At 35.2% G+C, this 20,985-nt stretch overlaps 2 protein-coding genes across 2 annotated transcripts; one reads left to right on the top strand and one right to left on the bottom strand.

The window, feature by feature from the left end:
- Positions 1-2,333: 2,333 nt before the first annotated feature.
- Positions 2,334-3,727, bottom strand: LOC125220258 (putative ankyrin repeat protein RBE_0317). Its single transcript, XM_048122417.1, has 2 exons — positions 3,086-3,727; positions 2,334-2,477 (listed from the first exon to the last, which is right to left on the bottom strand). Exons 1-2 carry the CDS (start codon positions 3,725-3,727, stop codon positions 2,334-2,336), a joined length of 786 nt encoding a protein of 261 aa, XP_047978374.1.
- Positions 3,728-12,784: 9,057 nt separating this feature from the next.
- Positions 12,785-14,630, top strand: LOC125220257 (protein FAR1-RELATED SEQUENCE 5-like). Its single transcript, XM_048122416.1, has 5 exons — positions 12,785-12,818; positions 13,321-13,551; positions 13,633-13,736; positions 13,828-14,081; positions 14,198-14,630. The coding sequence occupies exons 1-5, from the start codon at positions 12,785-12,787 to the stop codon at positions 14,628-14,630; spliced, it is 1,056 nt and encodes a 351-aa protein (XP_047978373.1).
- Positions 14,631-20,985: the final 6,355 nt, after the last annotated feature.

Here is a 20,985-nt window from a genome sequence, read left to right as displayed (position 1 = left end):
ACGATCGTGCCCTTCTTCTCCGAAATTCCTTTAATGACGGCGAGCTCTAGGTTCATCCTCCTCACGAACATCCATTCGATTAGGTATCCTCCTTCTTCTACCTCGGCCACGCCTTCAAGGAAGCAACTGCTTAGGGGTAATAAACAATTCCCATTCAGGTTCAATCCAATAGTCTTCATGTCTTGGTGCATCAACCACTCCAGAATACTGTGCTTTCCATGTAGATTTGTAGTACACTTTGTTAATAAGTTCAAACATATTGTCGCCTCTCTCTCTGGCAACTGCACAAGCATGCGAACAAGGAATTTTACACATCTGCCACTTCCCACAGCTACTGCACTTAGAATCCAGATACTCGAACTTTTGTTTGTTATTGCCCTTCCCATGTAATCGTGGCCGACTTCGAATTTGGTAATGTGTTTTTTGTCGGTTAAGTGTCCGAATTTGATGTTTTTGACCTTTTGCGTCATGCTCATCAAGCATATCCCTCGCCCATGGGGTTAATCTCCCTTCGGTATGTTGTATCTGTGTATTCCTATCAACCCACCATCCCACTGTCCTCCAAAATGTCAGATCGATTAAGGCTCTAATGGGCAACTCCCTTACAACTCTCAATACTTTGTTGTAACTCTCCGACATGTTTGTTGAGGTCGCCCCCCATCTAAGTCCATCATCATGGCAAAGAGACCAATTCTCTTTTCCAATGCGATTGAGCATTCTCAAAGCACCAGAGCTTTCAGATTGTAGTTCAACCTCCCTTGATTCAAATTTCCGTATCTGGGTTGACACACCCAATTTCCAGATCTTTCCTTTCATTTTTCCACCCTTGTACTTCAGCAATACATTTTTCCGCACGTGAATCAAACAATATTTGTGGTGACATTTTGGTTCCTTTTGCCATTCACGAGAACTCATGGCCTTGAAGATTCCTTTATGCCTATCAGATATGATGCATACCTCTCTATGGTATTTTACCACATGAATTCTAACAAGATTCATAAACCACTTCCAGCTGTCGTTAGTTTCTTCATCAACAACAACATATGCAATAGGCAAACAATTTTGGTTAGCATCAAAGCCACGAGCAACAAGCAACTTACCTCTAAGTTGTCCTCGTAGGTGAGTCCCATCTATCGTTAAAACTGGTTTGGCCAGCTGAAAAGCATGTATAGCAGGCCCTAATGCCCAGAAAACATAGCGGAACACTTTGTTAGATCCTTGACTTAATAGCTCGTTGTACTTCCACTCAACAATTGTGCCCGGATTTTATGACTGCAGTTCAGCCATGTAGCTTGGCAACTGTCTAAATGACTCCTCCCATCCACCAAATACAATCTCTATAGCCTTCCTCCGTGCATACCATGCCTTCTTATAAGTGATCGTCACATCAAATCTCTCCACAACAAATTTTCTTACAGAGGAGGCCTTGAATTCAGCATCTTCTTCCAATTGATGAAGAGTATGAGAATGACTAACTGATAGATAAAGAACTCAAACTTATTGAGAACTTTAGAGTATAAAAACTCAATGCAAAATTATATATTTAGTCTGTCTTTTAAGATCAACAATGAGGCCTTTATATAGGCAAAAGGAAATTCTAAACTTATGGAAATAAAATAACTTAAAAGATTATAAGCAAAAATATCTATAAAGAAAATAAGCAAAAAGAAAAACCTAATTTGTAGAAGGAAAACAATTAATATTTTTCATCTACTAATTTTACTAACTAGGAAATAAATAAAATCCAAAATATAACTTTCTTAGCCACCAAGTCATATATTCTACTGCATCAAAAATTTACCTTTCGATAAATCCACATCTTTGGAAAAATCAAAAACCGCAACTTCTGTGACCTCTCTTTGTAGCATAGCCACAATTTCCCCCAACTCCTCATTGTCATCGACGGCAACGCCCTCGTCTTCAGCAGCGTCGTCGAATTTCACTAAGGAGGCGAAGATTTGCTCATCAATCCAGGGAGCTCATAGAATATATCCTCGTCGTATACTGGCCTATCATACACCGACATTGACAATATATCCTCATCATATACTGGCTTATCATACACCGGTATCGAAAGTATATCTTCATGACTTCGTCGTATACGGGCTCATCATACACCAGTTTCGGCAATATATCCTTGTCGTATACGGGCTTAGACTGACCACCGTAGACGTCGTTGAATAACAAATCGTCCACTGAACGACGCTCCAACGCATTAGATCTCATCGGGTTGGATTTCCCCCGACGCTTCTCCAATCGCGACAATCGTCGTTGTAGGTCTTGTCACAGATCACCGTTCTCGATGTCGTGTTGGAGGTCTCGAACCTGTTGTCTCAGATCATCATTCTCAATGTCGCGCAGTTCACGCTGTCGTGCAGCCTCTTCGTTTGGGAGATCTCCACGTCCCTTACCACAACCGCCACAACGAGCATCGCCACGTCTGCCGCCATATCTACGTTCATCCATTGGTAATCAACCTAGATCGTGATACCAATTGATGCAAAATGAAGTAGAGAAACTATGAGAATGACTAACTGATAGATAAAGAACTCAAACTTATTGAGAACTTCAGAGTATAAAAACTCAATGCAAAATTATATATTAAGTCTGTCTTTTAAGATCAACAATGAGGCCTTTATATAGGCAAAAGGAAATTCTAAACTTATGGAAAGAAAACTAGAATGAAAAAGATTATACAGCAAAAATATCTATAAAGAAAATAAGCAAAGAAAAAACCTAATTTGTAGAAGGAAAACAATTAATATTTTCCATCTACTAATTCTACTAACTAGGAAATAATACAAGAAGTGCTTTACCTCTTTATTAGTAGATTAAAGTACATACCAACACAAATAACCAGATACGATATAGTGCCACAATCTCCGGAATAATTAAAAGTACATACCGACATAAAAAACTAGATACGATACAGTGCCACAATGTGTGCTTAAGACTTCGGTATGCAGGGGTGTGTTTCCGAATTTATCTTTCATGTTTATGAGCGATTTGAATTTCGGATTCTTGAGAATGAAATGGAACACATTGTATCTTCCACTCTGAGCAGCAATATGTAGAATATTACAACCAGACATATCGAGCAGTGCCTCTGCTTCAGGGAAATTTTCAAGCAAAAAGCGGACGATGTCAACATTTGAATGGGAGATTTATTCTTGAAAAGCTTATTAAGACTGCTCTCATCCGTACACTGTACGAGAATAGAAGAGACGCATCCTACAAGACCAGCTTTAGCTGCCAAATAAATGGCAGATTCTCCATGCTTGTTTAGGTGATCATATGATGGCTCAGAATCTTGCTGGATCAAAAATCTAGCAATTGATTCCCTACCACAAAGTAATGCTTGATGCAAGGCTGTGTTTCCCATCTCATTCTGTGCCATCAGCAGATCACGCTTCTCTGTCTCATTATGAGAGAGAATTCCCACAAGGGCTTCTACCATTGCTTCATCTCCACCCTTTGCTGCGAGATGCAACGCAGTCTCTCCATTGAAGTTCTTGGCTAAGACAAGAGATGGCTGCGTACTGGCAATGAATTTCACTATAGCTTGGTTTCCATGTTTGGCTGCTACATGAAGAAATGTGTTTCCAGTAAGGCTCAGCCTAGACAATATAACTTCAGAATCTCCCGTTGAAATTTGATGGAAAATTCTTTTGAAGTGATCAAGATCGCCATTTATGGCTGCTAGATATAAGTCAGGTTCCTTGTACATCTCTGCAGACACAAGCTCATAGAATTAGACGGTTTTTCTATAAAATTCCATATATAGTGGAGTATAGTTTTTGTTTTTCAAATTAGTGATGCGCAAGTTCAAATTTCGGTTAACAATGTCCATGTTTTGACGGAAAAATAATTAAAGGATAACTTTTTTTGAAAATAAAGAGCATAATATTAAAATTAATTTTGCTAGTATTATATCTATTTATGAAGAGCATATCATCAAAATTGATTTTAAATAATGTTATTTTACATACATATGATACGTATTAAAGAAATAATTTCTATTCATAAAATATGAAATTTATTTTTTATTTTCAAGCTAAAATTATTTATACAAGGTTGCTAGCTATTCATATAAGATGTACTCCCTCCATCCCATTCAAAATGTTCACATTTTCTTTTTAGTTTATTCCGTTTAAGATTTTAATTTTCTATATTTGTAAATAAATCTTTCTCCTCTTTCCTCGTTAAAATATTCAATTATATTCCCTTCATCCCAACTAAGTTGAGTTGTGGTGTATTTCTTTTTGGGCTGTCCTAAGCTGAGTAATTTCTTTTTTTGATAAAAAACAAAACATCCAACAACTATTTTATTCTATCACACGTACCTTACTCTCTCTTTATCACTCTCTCTTTATCTTTTATACTTAATTTATCTCTCATATTTTTCGACACAATTTTCTAATCTTTGTATCCAAAAGTTTTAACTTAACTTAGTTGGAAAGGATGGAGTACTTTTTGTACTCTACTTTATCACACTCAATTACTCCACCTAAAATTCTATGTCAATTAAGAATATGGACATTTTGTATGGAAGAGGGAGTACATAAAATTACTAGAGAATCCAAGGAGATATAGAAAAATAAGAGTAAAGGTCAAAATTGATCCTAAACATATAGCTATTTTACGATTTTGGTTCTAGACATTATATTTTGAATTATTTCATTCTACACATTTGAAATCGGCTCGGACTCAGTCTAAAATTATAATTATAATTAATAATTTAAATTAAAATAATTCATTGATATTTACAAATTTAAATTTTAAATTTAATTTTATAAAAATAAAATCTGATATTTTAAAAATGAAACAAATCTGTTTATTTTTCTTGTTTTATGTCCAATTGTTTTATTTTCCTTGCTTTGTGTCCCAAGTCCGAAACCTCTCATGAACAAATCGATCTATTTTCCTTGTTTTTGTCTAATACTCTTTTTCTCTATAATCTAAAATAAATGCAGTTGTATCTTATGGAAATTATCATTTGATTGAATACAATTTCACAAATCTTAGTAAATGGATAATTAATTACTTATGGAAAAATAATATATCTAATTAGATAAACAAGAACATATTGTATCAAATAAAATAAATGCATAGACAGATTTATTTGACAATTGTATGTTTGTAACACGATTGTGTCTTTTTGGTTATTCGAAATTAAATACCTAATCTTTGGGATCTATTACAATGCTAGCAATCTTTGCAATTTATTATACTGTTCAATTTCTATGTGAAATTGCATTTAAAATTTAGACATGAATATATTCATATGAGTATTTGTTTTTATTTTCTTACATTTTTATGTCTGATTTACCCGGACTGCTATTGATTTCCATATATCTGATTTTTAATCTTATTTTCTAATTTACTTGCACTTTATTTTCTAGAGTGAACTACAAAAATGGTCCCTGGACTATGGGTTTATCTCGAAATTGGTCCTTTTGGCCTTTTTTGTACGAAAATGCCCTTTTGAGGGGTTTTTGGGGGTTTGGGCAATTTAGTCCTTTTACATTTTAAACATTTTAAATATAATATTATTTCAGTTATGTACTAAATTTGATATTATTTTAAAATTATCATTCTTCTTCCCTTTTGTCATCCTTCACTTTGTTTCTTTATTTCAATATTAGATTTAATTTTATAAAATTTTAAATTTTAATTTTTAAATATCAATAATTTTTTAATTACAAAAATTATTAAATAAAAAAAATGAATAGTCATAATCAATATTTGAAAGTGTATAATATATAATCAATATGACAACGACTTAGTTTTAATCAATATTTAATAGTTTTAATCATAAATATATCATATAACACGATTTATTCTTAAATAAATATGCATCTAATGTAAGACTAATATAATTTTTGTTTATTAATTTGAAAACAATCAAATTTACTAGTAATTTTCAAAAAAAATACTCCTATATAAAATTTTTAGTAGGATCAAATTTTTAGTCAACTTCATAATATTCAATCACAAGCAATTATAACAACCGAATGAAGGCAAAATAGTACTCTTATTTTTCCATCATGATTAATATTATTTGTGTGTACTTCAATTCAGCTGAATATTATATTAAATAACAAAAATTAATAGTTTTAATCAATATTTATAGTGTCCATGAATTAATAGTTTAATTAAAATTTTTATTGATATTTAAAAATTAAAATTTAAAATTTAATTTTATAAAATTAAATATAATATTGAAATAAAAAAACAAAGTGAAGGATGACAAAATGGAAGAAGAATGATAATTTTGAAATAATATCAAATTTAGTACTACATAACTGAAATAATATCAGGTTTAAAATGCTAAAAGTGTAAAAAGACCAAATTGCCCAAAACCCTCAAAACCCTCCAAAAGGGCATTTTAGTACCAAAAAAATCCAAAAGGACCAATTTCGAGATAAACCCTTAGTCCAGGGACTACTGGCGATATTTTTAAAGTCCAGGGACTATGGGCGAGATAAACCCATAGTCCAAGGACCATTTTTGTAGTTCACTCTATTTTCTAACAGATGACCAACACATCTATATTTAGTTTCTATTACGTATCTCTAGTTTTTTTTCCTTTCATTATTCATCTATATCTTTTGCAACTCCCCATTGCCTAGGTTGCAACAATTTTTGGCTATACCGATAAAAAAACTATCTAAAATTTAGGCCCTCCAATACAAAATGTAGTACACCCCTGAAATATTATTCAATTTTAAAGTTGACAATTCAAAATTTTTTTTGCATAAAATCTCTTTTTGGCGAATCTTAAATTATTCTTCCGACTATCTCATCCTAAACTTATAGAAAGTTATTCATTTAAATAAAGTTATAATGACTATCCTATCATCGTAAACTTATACTTATAAAGCTATTCATTTAAATAAAGTTATAATTCAGCAACCAACAAATTATCGACACCAATGTTAATAACTTTAATAAGACAGTAGGAAATCGACATTCATGTTAACAAGGCAGTTGATTATAGTCTAATTTATATATCATCCCAATCCAAACTCTAAAAATCAAATAGTAATAGTGGTAATTAAAAAAAATTCTAACCTCTGAAACTTCGTGTTGCTGTGATTCCTGGTCATTTGCAGTTAGCTCCTCTACAGTTATGGAAACTTCTTGTTTGTTTTCCATGGAAGAAGATACTGCGTCCATTGTTAGCCCAAAATTACTAAAGAAGAATCTTAATTGCTCATAAAGGAGATGATATTAGGAACAATGTTTACAAACATAATAATACTACTAACAACTCGAATGAAGGATTTTTTATATACTAAAATTAAAACACTTTGCTCAAACAACATCTCAGATCCGCAAATTCATATACTGAAGTGGCGTTCGTTTCATTAGACAAGACGAAAGTGATATGCAATATGAATTGAAATATTCATAACGTCATGTAAAACGACCCCTAAGAGAAAATATGATAGTATTTCATCGCGGCATAATTTTTCAGGGTTTATTAAGAAACAAGATTGTATCTTTAAAACTTCTTAATTATCACCATAGTGATAAACCAAAATGTTGGCACTTTTTATCTTTCATTCTTTTTATTCGAAATGAACAAAAATTCAAAAGGTTGCGCTGCGTATAAGAGAAAAAAAGGGGGTGTTGCTAAATTTGGTTATAAAATTACTGAAATGAAAAAAAAAGAAAGAGGAAGAAGTAGACGAAACCTTGATTGAAACTGAATTTACCTTGAAATAAAAGTACATGGACTGAAAAACTGTGATGGCTTCAAATATATAAGTAAAACTAATATTCTCATTCAATTTTTTTTTTTTTTAATATAAAAAACGACAGTGAATTAATGTGTTGTCAAAATCAATAGCAAATGGGAGTGGTAGGAATAGATCAACCTAGTACGAACACATTCAATTTTGTGTCTCCCCAACCAATATTTCTGATCAAAAATTTATAGGTGACCCGACCCGACCCGACATGATACACTTTTAAGTTTATTTTCCCAACCCAATCCAATTTTATTAGGAGTATCAAAAAATTACATCTTTGTTTCACATTTATACAAAAGATTGAAATAATACTTCTGTTCACATTTATTTTCTATGTTTAATTGGACAACATCCTCTTTATCCACGTGATCAGGTACAAAATATGAAGTAATAAGGAAATTGTTTATCCAATATGAAATAATAATGAAAAATTTTGTATCATTAATACAAACTTCATTTTTTGTTATCGATCTCCCCATAAAATAAGAATTTATTGTTGATGACGTGGCATCGAGAATGCAGTTATTTCACGAGGTGATATGGTCGAATTAAGTTTAGGGTTTGTGTGAAAGTTTGAAAAGTCAAACTATTTGACTTAATGATGTGGCATGTGATTTATTTATTTGTGTGATTTATGTGGTAAATTATTTGTTTAAGGGTGAGTGAGAATATTAGAGAAAATTTCCATAAATACTTGTCACCCTAATTCTTGTGATTTTCGAACCCTAGACCCTTTTTAAGAGAATTTCTATTTTTCCGGAATTTATTTAATCCTTGGGATATTTATCCAAATTAAATTCCAAGAGCCAATTATTTCCTTGTTTAGAGATGTAAAAATCGAGCCCCCTTGTTACCTTAGTGATTTTCGAAAATCACTTAATTATGGGAAGGAAAGAATTATTTTATTTTAGTTAATCCCTTGTTTGATTCCTTCCATACCTAGAATTTAATTATTCTACCAAATCTTTCCATACTTCAAGAGATCTTGCCTTACTTGATTTTAGTCAATATTCAAGAAATCCATGCCTTATTTAAAAGGCTAGAAATCGCCCCTTACCTTGCTTCATGGAGGAGTTTCCTTATTTTTATTTTGCTCCATGATATTTTATTCTACTTGGAAAATATACCAAAAACAAAACCATGGCTAATCCCCTAGCCATATTTTCGAAAATTTGAGAATATTACCATACTCTATTTTTGTTAATTCTTCTTCCCTACTCCACAATATTATTTTATTCTATTTATTTATAAGGCAAAAGATATTACCAAATATTCTATTCTTATTACCTAAAGATCTCATTGGACTCTATAAATAAGAACCAAAACCCCCAACCCTAGCCCCCATATTTTCGAAAACTTCACCCCCATTCACTCTCTCAATTTTTCTTCCACTTTACTCCATAAATCCTTCATCTTTTGAGAAGAAATCGAAGTTTAATCCGAGGATATTGAAGAACCAAGTCTCTACTTTATTTCTACCGATTTATTTTCTCTAAAAAGGTATTTTTGCTTAAGAGTTATGTTGTTCTTCTTCTACCCCTTCTTTTCTTTTTCTTCCAACCGATTTAATCGGTGTTCTTGAACCTTCATGCATATTAATTGAGTGAAAAAGGGATAAGAAGGGATATGGGAACACATGTGTGTGTGTGTGTGTGTGCCGAGAGTGTGTGAGGTGTGTGTGCCGTGTGTGTGTGTTATGCGTGTGAGTGTGTGTGTTGAGTGTGTGTTGTGTAGTGTGTGCTTGATGGCTAAATACTTTTGTATGACATATGATGATAGATCTAGGGTTGAGATGCTAAGAAATATATGTATGCTAAGCGTGACTTGAAATTAGTAATTTATGATGAGTGTGACTTGAAATTTATAAGTTATGAAGATTAAGGTGAATCGATGGGAAAGAGGGAAGTAACGAGACATGCATAAGTTAAGAGTTATAATTGAACCTAATTTGTGAATATGTGCCTATGTGAATTTAAAGGTGAAACCTCGGTTGCGAAGCCGGATAACGGAAAAGCGAAACTACTTGAAATCTAAGCAGTCGAGGTGGGCTTTACTCTCAAAAACTCTCTTTTATTTTGTCAAAGATAATTATCGGAGCTATAAGGGTGGTTTAACTGTTATGCCATGCCTATGTTTGTTTTATTGTGAGATTGTGTGCCTGATGCCTAGTTTGTGAGTTCGCTCCATTGGGCTATAGGGCTATGGATATGATATACGAATTCGGGTCTGAGTATGGGCCGCAAACCCTACCAGGCTGTGTACACGAGGGGATCGGGAGCCGTCCTAGCTAGTCGGCCGGTCTCGTGGGCGAAAAGCGTGGCCACGCTTTCGTCGCACCATGGAAAGATTGTGATATGTGATTGTGGAATTTGATGAGAAAATGGGGAGTTACTTTGACTGGCCAGTCTATGGAAAATATTTTGTGATACTCGTGATATTTCTCTTAACTGTTTAAAACTCGAGTTCACTTGGTAAGGGTGGCATAACTTTTGAATAAAATGTTTTGGAAACGAGCTCACTGAGTATTTCAAAATACTCAGCCCTGCATGTGTTTTTCCTATGTGCAGGTTGAATGATGACGAGCGGTGGCGGGTGTTGAGCAGCTCAATTAATTAATGGATATGTTGAACTCTAAGTGTAGTTGTGTCTCCATACATAGCTATGCTTTTTCTCTTGGTCGTTTTCCGCTAAGTTCTAGTACTCTGATATTGATTTGGTTGATTGGCACTCTTCTTCGTTTTTGAGGCCTTATACTTTTCTCGTGACGTTATCTTGAAACCTATGTCATTCTCTTAAGTTTTGATCGTCATTTATAAAACTCCCTTTTGTTTACCTATTTAAGTTTCTAGGTTAAGTTGTTGCATTAAATACTCTAATATTTCCTTCGTTTCCTTTGGTCGGTACTCTTTGAATGAAACCCTAGCCTATGTATTGATTGCTTGGAGTCGGTTTTGGGTAACAGCCGCCGCATTTATTGTACCCTAGGAGGGCGGGCTGTTACAATGGGAGGGATCAATTGCTAACTCATCATTTAATTGCTAACTACAACTAATTTAAGACCATATGATTTTAGAAAACTTGTGGTCTACAATTTGCCACATGTAATTTTCATTTTTATTAATTAAATCGAAAATATTAAAAAAAGCCTACCAAATTAGGATCTTGGATGAAAATGTCAATATAGTGTTTCGTAAATATTAACACAATGTTTTGAGAATGTTAACGCATTGCTTATATTGACATTCTACATGTATTATATTGATATATTTTATATACTATGTTGATATTTGTGATGTACGAAAAAATTAAATATTTTTGAATTTTTTTTCAAATTTTGACGTCGGAATATATGCAAGTGAGATCTCGTTAGTTACAACTAATTTGTTGTAAATTAACCTATGTTGCGCGAAAAAATAATTTAAATCGAGAAAGTTACATGCATTTTAAAGTTATGGGATATTTTTCAATAGTTAGTTACAACTAATTTGTTGTAAATTGACCCTTATACCAGTATTGACGTTTTTTGTTGATCGTATTGACATCTCGGGATTGATGATCTAGGCCCTTGATTTAAATATACTGATGACTATTATTTAATTGTAGTTAGCAATTAAGTATTGAGTTAGTTATATAACACTCCCCTATATGATATCTGTATATATATAAATATCGAAAAGGTATAAGTATGTGTGTGTAATAATGTGAATATGTGTACGGAAAAATAGTATTACACGTGAATATGTGCATGGAAGTGTAGTGTATATATACACATTTTCATATACATGTACAAAATTGAACGTGACTAGTGTCCTAATTATTAAGCTATGTTTATATATTTATATATAATATATGAAATGATTTTTTAAAGTAATCTCCACCTCACTACTAAATAAATAAGTGACACATAGCGCTAGTACTTAACTAAGAACATGCCATTTGGAGTTAAACTATCTAATTTCCATGCATGAGTCGGCAAGTGACCGATGTGAATGCTTATAAATTATTATTCATATTTATGCATAAATATAGATAAATATTTAAAAAAAATAGATTTTGAGGAGATTTCAGTGGAAGAAAAAAAAAAGTGAACAAGAAGGGGAAGAAAACTTTCGGCAAATAGCATCACATGTTGTGGAGCGAGAAGCAGGAACAAGTTCCCGCCTAGATTACTTATCGTAGAGGTGTGTATAAATCACACTTTTAATTTTACATGTTTTATGTGTTTCTTTGCTAGGTTTTTATATAAAATGAATAAATGGACTTTATGATGTGACTCTGATATGATCATGTGTTACTTGATATCAAGATGGAATAAGGTATTGATATTTAATTGATGCAATTGATATGTCTGCATATGGTTTTGGAATTATTTGAATCATTGGATTAAAGAGGATTGTCATGTCCTAGGTCTGATATCAATGGCAATGGACCTACGGGTCATGTATACAATGACAATGGACTTTCGGGTCATGTATATGTATACAATGGCAATGGAACCTACGGGTCATATATACAATGACAATGGACCTTCGAGTCATATATATATATACAAAGGCAATGAGACCTATGGGTCATATATACAATGGAATCCCAGACAGATACCAGACTTGATTTGTCACATAATAATAAACTGAAATAGTGGCATATGCATATGTATATGGAATTATTTTTAAATATTTGTTGATTATTATTATTATTATTATTATTATTATTATTATTATTATTATATATATATATAGGGATGCATTCATATATTTTTCCCATCTTTTGTTCTTTTTCCTTCTGAATCTCCACATCCATTATTAAGATCTAAGGGCCGAAATCAGGGCCTGATTTAATCATTTTTATTCATTTAAAAAATACAAAAGGGTGTTTAGGGGATACAAATTATTTCTTCTGGTTTAAAAAAATATTGCGAAAGTTGCATTGTATGTAATAATCGTTTACAAATTATTTTTTTGGAGAGTTGCGGTAATATTTTCTTTACACGTAATTAGTTCTACAATGGAAGAAGGTTGTTCTTCACAATGGAAGAAGCTTATGCTTCAACAATGGAAGAAGGTAATTTTTTTAGAACAGTCTCTTATTATTGTCTCCACGTTTCATTAATTCTCAATCTCAGATATTATCGTTGGGCTTGGATGTACTAGTTCCACAATCGTTTACAAGGAGCATGAGTTAACTTATGGTCTCGGCTAGGGTTTAGAATTGAGGCCGGCAGGGATGTGTTTTATTTGATAAACTGAATGTACAATTTTTAAGGTATAATGTAAAGTATTAAATAAATAATGCATGTTTTATTTTTCCTGGGCTAGGGTGTTGTTTTATTTGATAAACTTAATGTACATTTATTAATGTATAATGTAAAGTATTGAATAAATAATTCAAGTTTTATTTTGTCTTGGCTAGGGTTTAGACACGTGGCAGCTAGGGTGTTGTTTATTAGATACAAATAATGTAGATTTAGTACTGTTTAATTTAAATTATTAGATAGATAATGCACGTTTTATAATTCATAATGTGTATGTTTGCTGAGATGTTTTTTTTTTGTGATTGTATACAGTGGTTGTTGTACCTGAATGTTCTTCACATTTGAAGCCAGCGGTTGGGCAGAAGTTCAAATCACTAGATTTTTGTTTTGCGTTCTACGATGTGTATGCCCGTGCTGTTGGTTTTGATACGCGCAAATCACAAATGAGGAAAACCGATGGTGTTATTACTTGGTATAATGTTGTATGCAATAGGGAAGGCAACAAGAGGTCGAGCGAGGATGACCAAGCGAATGCACGGTCTGGTTTTTCGATAAAACGCCGACGGTTATCCAAGTAGTGTGGCTGTAAAGCGAGTATATCATTCAAGTTCTTCTCCGAAGTAGGAGTTTCAGGTTATATTATCGAGGAGTTCAACGAGGTTCATAACCATTATATGGTTGAGACACAACATCAGCGGTTTATGACAATTAATCGAAAGTTGGACGACGTACATCACCAATTTATTCTTGATTGTTCGAAGGCTAATATAGGCCGCACACTTACGTTTAATAGGTTGAAGGAAACTCGGTGGTTTTCAGCTCGTTGGTTTCAATGTTGGGGATATAAGGAATGCTTCACGTGACATCAAAGCATACGCACATGGTATTGACGTACAAATGGTTTTGGATGATATGGCTAAGAAGAAGGAGATGTCCGAGGCATTCACATATGAGTACGAGGTTAATTCTAGTAACCAGTTGGTTGCTCTGTTCTGGTGTGATGGTTTGATGAAGAGGAATTACCACATGTTCGGTGATATTGTGGCTTTGGACACCACCTACAACACCAATAGGTATACCTGACGTGCATTATAACATTTTGATCTGTACATTATTATCTGCATTACTATTTATTTTGTATGCATTATATCTGTCGATTGATTGAATTATGTTTGCTTATGCTACGCAGGTATTGTATGATCTTCGCGCCATTTACGGGAAAGGACAATCATGGACGACCAGTAACTTTCGTTGCTGGTTTGGTAAGCAACGAGAAGAAAAACGCTTATGCATGGTTGTTTAGACATTTTGTCCAATGTATGAGGGTTGCTCCGAAGATGATCATTACAGATCAAGATTTGGGGATGAGATCAACTATTGAAGAGATTCTTGTCGGGACTCGCCACAGATGGTGTATATGGCATATCATGCATAAGTTAGCCAATAAAGTTCCTGGTCGGTTATTGAGGGACGAAGATTTCAAGAAAGAGTTCAATGCATGTGTCTGGTCGGACCTGCTTGAACCCGACGAGTTTGAAGAAGAGTGGAATGGAGTAGTTGAGCGTTATGGCCTGGAAGAACACAGTTGGTTCAAGACGTTGTACGAGTATAGGCAATTATAGATATTTGCGTACTTCAGAGATTTCCCACTGGCCTCGACGATTAGGACCACCTCGATATCTGAGTCGGAGAACAACTTCTATAAAAACTTTCTGAAGCCACGCAATAACATTGCCAAATTCTACTTGAATTTCAACCAAGCTGTGGAATTTCAGCGGAATAGTAGAACAAAGATGGACTACCAAGACGCTACTGCCCTGCCTATATTGGCCACTACTTTGCCTTTTGAGAAACATGCTTCTACTATGTGCACAGATAGTATGTTCAAGAAAATATAAGAGGAGATTGTTGAGGGAAATGACAGATGCCGCGTTTTGGGGTTCTCATCCACAGACAGGGTTGACACCTACCAACTTGGAGACAGCCTTCGCAATTCCTACTTTGTGAGATATGATAAGACTGACGAGTCATATTCTTGCGATTGCAAACTATTCCGTAGGCAGAGGTATCTGTGCAGCCATATCTTCTTTTTGTTCAGGAACAATGAAGTTAAAAAGATTTCGGATAACTACTGTGCAAGTAGATGGATGAAGACTCCGCTAGCTAAGGCTGTCCATGAACATTTTGATGACACTTTACCTACAAAGTCCGTTGTTGATGAAAGGCAAAACGTTTCAAAGCAAGGGATTTCACTATTCTATGGTTTTCTTCGTCGATTTGAGACGGACATTGATGTGCTTCGTGCATTTGTAGGTGAACTGGAGGAACTTGGTAATTTTCTTCAAGCTGGAACTCCAACAACATCCGCCTCTGAGAAGAGGCGAATGATTGAGCATTTTTATGGAATGGAAAGGCCGGAAGTCGTTGAGGTCCACCCTCCGGATATGGTAAAGACGAAGGGGCACGCGAGCAGCTTCGTTAGTCGTCTGATTTCCAAGAGAGAAAAGACTATCAAGGATGCTACTAGGCCCCTTAGACGGTGTAAAGCGTGTGATGAGCTGTGCCATCACGACTCTAGAAATTGTCCAATGCTTAAAGAGCTTGAAAAGGAGAATGAGCTGCGTAAGGGAAAGAGGAAATGTTGATGTATTTTGATTATAACAACATTATTTGTTTTTGTTTTGCGTTTTAGGCTTAGAATTGAGTTCGATGTCTTACCACTGTCAACAAAGTTTTGTAAATGATTGCTCATTTTTAATTGGTTTTTTTGCATTATTGTTATCTAAATGTTACATTATTTGTTTTTAGTACTTAATACTTTTTCAGACGTATTACAGAAGACGTGCATTTTGTAGAAACACTATTTACCTTAATGTGAATAAACGTGCATTACTGAAATAGTTTCATACATTATAAATGTAGATTTAGTACATTACTGTGTTATACGCACTGGTCTGTCCGTGCTATAGTATCCCGGAAAAGTTCATTATAAATGAAATTAACTACATTATTTGTTTAATTACATCCATTGATTGTTGAGTTTGTTGTAAAACAAGATAATATTCAATATTTGTGTTCTACATTATTCCCTAGATATTTTACATTATTAAGCATTAAATTGACATTATTAAGTTATTTGCAGGCATTATAAGTTTTGTGCAGAAAACATTTGTAACAAAATATCTAACTTCTTGAAACCTTTTTCAGCACAATGTAAATTGTTCCCAAACATTCCAAGCCACAAATCGGCTATTCCCCCTTCCAACATGAGTTATAAAAAAAAAAGAACAAGTTCCAATCAAAATATATAGAGTTTCCAAACAACATTCAGACGATCACTTGATCCCATAATTCTCGACCCACTTTTCGAAGCTGAACTTTGAAGGCTTATCCATCCAATGCTTGGTGGCCTGAGTTTGGTTGGTTCCAGTTTTGGATTTATGTGGAGAAGTAAGCATAGCCGTTATAAACTTCATCCGCAACATTTCCAGGCTCTTTGTCTCTTTGGCGCTTAGTCCGCACTCCCAATCTTTCTCCCTCTCTCCAAAGTATGTCTCCATATGCCTCATCGCATAGACCCCCGTGTCCACGGTGCCGCCGTTGTTCCTCCAAGGCATTGTCACGACATGTGCATTACGTTTTCTGACATGTGCCGCCATTTTTGGCATTTTGGACTTCGTAAGTGATGCTGCGAAGAACTTTTTCTACACAAAAAAAAACAAAACTTTAACAATTACTAATAATGTACAATTTGGCGTATACAATGCAGATGTGATACAGGTCCATATTACATACCAACAACGAGGGTGTGTTCCCATATTTTTCGCCAAATGTGCTGTGTGTTTCAGCCAAGGTGTGGTCAATGATGTTCATCTTGCCATCGGGTAGATCAAAACAAACCACGTACCGATGGGTCGTCCCACAAACCGGGAAAAAGAACGGTACAATGAAAGGTTCATTACCGGACCTTATATTATTTCCATTACGAATGAACATCGATTGAATGATTACACTATAACTGACCATTTCAAATTTGTCCCATTGAAAGCTCCCAGTTCCAAGCGCTTCCTCCAACAGCCTTGTCCAGAACGTATCGAACTGGAATTCTTCTGTCCATTCGGGACGTGCATCGATCATTGATTGTCGCTGTAGTTTATTTGTGTCAGAATTTACAAAATGTTAGTTATTAAAGTACGTTGACAGAAACAGTAAAATATTGTTCACTAACGCATGGTTTTGTAGAGAAGAACAGCCTCGAAACAGTCTCCGGTGCCCTACTCTTTTCCATTGTATTCAGGTAAGAGCTCCACGTATCGATAACATCAGGACTCACTGGCTTGAATGACGCTAAAGATTGAAACTCGAGCTGCACAGTAGTATGAAATGTGTCGTGGTAGACAACAGAATCCCTATACATGTTTACACCGTTAAAAAAATTACACATTTGCCAAGCATATTTGACAGAAAAATTAACAAATTTACCTGTTCTTATCCGCTGTGCTAAGAACCCAGAAGTACAGTTGCTTGTCCACTGTGTGTGGCTTTGCTGTCACTCTGACCGCTCTCTCGTTGAATGGAGAACGGGCAGCCAGACTTGATTTTTTCACTCGAGTTGTTGCCTTCTTAACAAAATAAAGGTAGAGATAAATTATAAAAAACACAGCAACAACCCTAAATGTTACAGTTCACATGTCTACTACTTTAATGTTTGCCTTAACTAAGATTTTTGATATCTCGTCCGCACCCGAATCCTATTGGATGTGTTTCCCTTTCCCTTTTCCTTGATCAACAACCTTCTCAATGACCTTGTCTTTATCACTCCCACCTTTTAAGGGTTGCGTTGTTATCACGATGCCCTTACGCGGTGTTGCAGTGTGTTCCTTTAACAAAATAAAAAATAAAAAAAACGAATAATGCATGACATCAACATAATAATGTATTAAATGAGAACTTTAATTCAGATAACTAACCACTTTTTGAATGTCCAACTGTTTGCCCTTCGCTCCCTTAGAAGCTCCCTCCCTAAGGGGTTGTTTTCTCTTGGTGGCCGGCACCTCAACGCGTTTCTCTTTGGTTTTCTGATTTAAAAAATATATGACGTTAACAAATAATCTCTATAATGTAGCCAGACAGACATATAATGTAAGGAAACAATGTCAATAATGTAACATTACTATTACACAATGAAAGTAATGCTGAAGACGTATTTACCTTGACGGTCTCATGTGCGGTTGCACTCTTTGATGGGGATTTTTTTATCTCGGCTTTTGTCTTAGCCCCTGAACCCTCCTTATCTTTCCCAACAACATCTTCAGCAATGGGATTAGACCCCTGCACACAATGGGAGAGCAATTCAAAAAGTATAATAATGTACATAATTAGAAACACTTAAGGCTTTAGTTTCTCAATAACCTTCCTCAGTGTGCGAGATTGGTGGTTTTTCAAATCCACCAGCAGCAGCAGCTTCTTGTATGATACCAGGGGTATCATTGCCTATCGGCTCATGCATTTGGATGTCCTCTCCCAGGTCATCAGCTCCAGGGTGATCACCAACTGGCACATTTGGGGTATATCATCATTTGTGTTTACCCCTGAACCACCAACACCTTCTGTCCTCTGTAATTGATTTCTGTGTAGCAAAGGGGTCAGGACATTCAAAACCCTCCAGCACAAAAGAAGGCCTATCGAATCCTCTTGTAATCGTCTTCTTCTTGTCATAGGCCGCTATCATTTTTTCTATCTCTTCAATCCACTCTGGACTGTACTCCTCTTCGTCTTCCCTTGCCTGAGTCAATTGTGTAACAATTTCTTCATCTTGAACCACAATCTCATCCTCTAATCCCAGCAACTTCTTTCCTATCTGACTCCCTACTCGGATGTAGTGATCCTCTAGCAGTTCAACAGGTATCATTTTGAAATCCTCTACCCACGTCGTGATGGCGTAGCCCATGAGCACGCTTGACGCAATAAACTTATCTCGTATACGTTTAGCTCTATGCGTGCTTGGTGCTGCACCGTCTCCTCTGTTCACAGCCTCTAACCTCCTAGCTTCCTCATCCATCAAATACTTTTCTTTATCAACAGGGTCCTCCAACCTCCCAGTACCGAACTGGTCACGCTCGACATCCTCTCGTTGTTTGAGGGTTTCTGTTGTCCAGCCCTTTATTGTTGGCCAGGCACGGCTGAAACGCCTCCGTATGTGAACTACGCGGTCCACATACGCACACTGACAATAAACACAGTTTGCCAAAACGTCAGTAATGTATCAAATTGTTTATATAATGCAACAGATCAACTATCGGTAATGCATAATTTAAATGAATAATGAAACATGATCAAACATAAAACAAATCAATAATGCATGTTCTTCTTTGTAAGTAATGAATGTAAATTATCTTATAATGCAGTAATTGTTTCACTAACCAATAAAAAGTGGATAGGCCCCGTAAAATATATGGTTTCACCTCTGTCCCATGTAGGATACGTGGCCTCCAAGACGGATAAGACGTAGCCGCACCAATTGTAATTTCTAATCTCATCAACGTCGTTGATGAAATGTAGAATCTTGGGCTTCAGATTACCGTCTACCGGTGTCTCTATCACTGCATTTTCTAGCATGAACATAAACATGCGCTTGAAATCTGCTCCACCATTCACCTCCGCCGTGATCAGTTTGGCAATGTCTCCAGCCGTCATTTTGTACCGACTCTTACCACACCTATCTGCAACGTAGTCGTTGAACTGGAAGTCGGTTTGTTTATCAACATTGGTGTGGAGCCTCTCAGAAAACCTAGGGTTAAATGGACGTCCTCCTCATCTAGGGTCAAGCTCCCACCCCCACACAAAGGAATCTGGCACCTAGCTAGATTAATTGATTTGAGTACCCAGTAGGCAATGTAACCTGGGATCTCCTTGATGTTGAAGTGGAGTATAGCGCCGAATCCAAGGTCATGCACGACTTCCTTCTGCCCTGGAATAAGGCCTTTCAAACAGTTGAGGAATTCTGTGGTGCTCCGGCTGTATAAGTGGTCCACTTTTTTTCCTCTCTGCTTCCTCTTATCGGCTTCTTAATCTGAGGTACTAGCCTCGGCTGTATTGTTTTTCTTAAGTCTTTCTAGGAATTTTTGTGCAATTGCTAGTGGAAGAACATCATCCACTGCATCGTCAATAGACAACCTTGGCTGCTTGGAGGCTGGAGAAAAAAACAGTGGTGAATACCATTAATGCACAACAATAACTGTATAATGTGAAAAACTTATCATGCAATAATGTATACTAACCGCATAATAATGCATAATATCAAACTAATAATGCGTATCTATGATATCCAGTCAATGTAGCACTTAGACATAACCACAGACATAACCAAAGACAATAACAATGTTCTTCCTAAAAAATAATGCAATGATTACTCAGAATTCAAGTACACTAAATTGGACAAATAATGTACAACAAAGTTTAAATACTGCAACATACATAACCTATGGTTACTACAACGAATGCACTAATCATTATTCTCGTTTTACCAATAATGATATATTTCAATCATATAATCCATTAAAGAAAGTTCAATAATCCCTACAGGTTATACGAGCATGACCACACACACACAGCCAATAATCAACAATTTAAATGTGACCCAATCGTTTCATGTTCAAAACAATTCATGAAACAAACAATAATGACAAGAAAGCATAATATATCCAAGAATACAGAGAAAAAAAATGCAATTTTACTGATAAATAATGTAGTCTAGACAACAAATAATGCATCAGAACAGCGGAAGTAATTATGTAACCTTCAGAAGGTGTTGGTTGGCACTTTGAAGGTCTTTCTCTCTTCGTCATTGCTGTTCTGTAATACACATAAAAGTCCTCAGTTTCTGTTTTTGCATCTAAAGCGACCATAATCAGAGTTATTAATCAACAATCAACCAAATAGTCGACCACAGACAAAATCGACAACATAATGAACACG

The sequence above is a fragment of the Salvia hispanica genome, chromosome 4, assembly GCF_023119035.1.
Source record: "Salvia hispanica cultivar TCC Black 2014 chromosome 4, UniMelb_Shisp_WGS_1.0, whole genome shotgun sequence".
NCBI classification, from domain to species: domain Eukaryota; kingdom Viridiplantae; phylum Streptophyta; class Magnoliopsida; order Lamiales; family Lamiaceae; genus Salvia; species Salvia hispanica.
This window is presented reverse-complemented; position numbering and strand designations above follow the sequence as displayed.

What these genes read in the sequence shown, in the direction of transcription:
- LOC125220258 (XM_048122417.1), bottom strand. Translation starts at nt 3,727, where the DNA reads ATGTACAAGGAACCTGACTTATATCTAGCAGCCATAAATGGCGATCTT. An exon ending in GGCACTGCTCGATATGTCTG is followed by an intron (nt 2,478 to 3,085) that starts GTTGTAATATTC and finishes ATCACGATCTAG; the next exon opens with GTTGATTACCAATGGATGAA.
- LOC125220257 (XM_048122416.1), top strand. Translation starts at nt 12,785, where the DNA reads ATGGAAGAAGCTTATGCTTCAACAATGGAAGAAG. An exon ending in TGCTTCAACAATGGAAGAAG is followed by an intron (nt 12,819 to 13,320) that starts GTAATTTTTTTA and finishes GATTGTATACAG; the next exon opens with TGGTTGTTGTACCTGAATGT. An exon ending in ACCACCTACAACACCAATAG is followed by an intron (nt 14,082 to 14,197) that starts GTATACCTGACG and finishes TATGCTACGCAG; the next exon opens with GTATTGTATGATCTTCGCGC.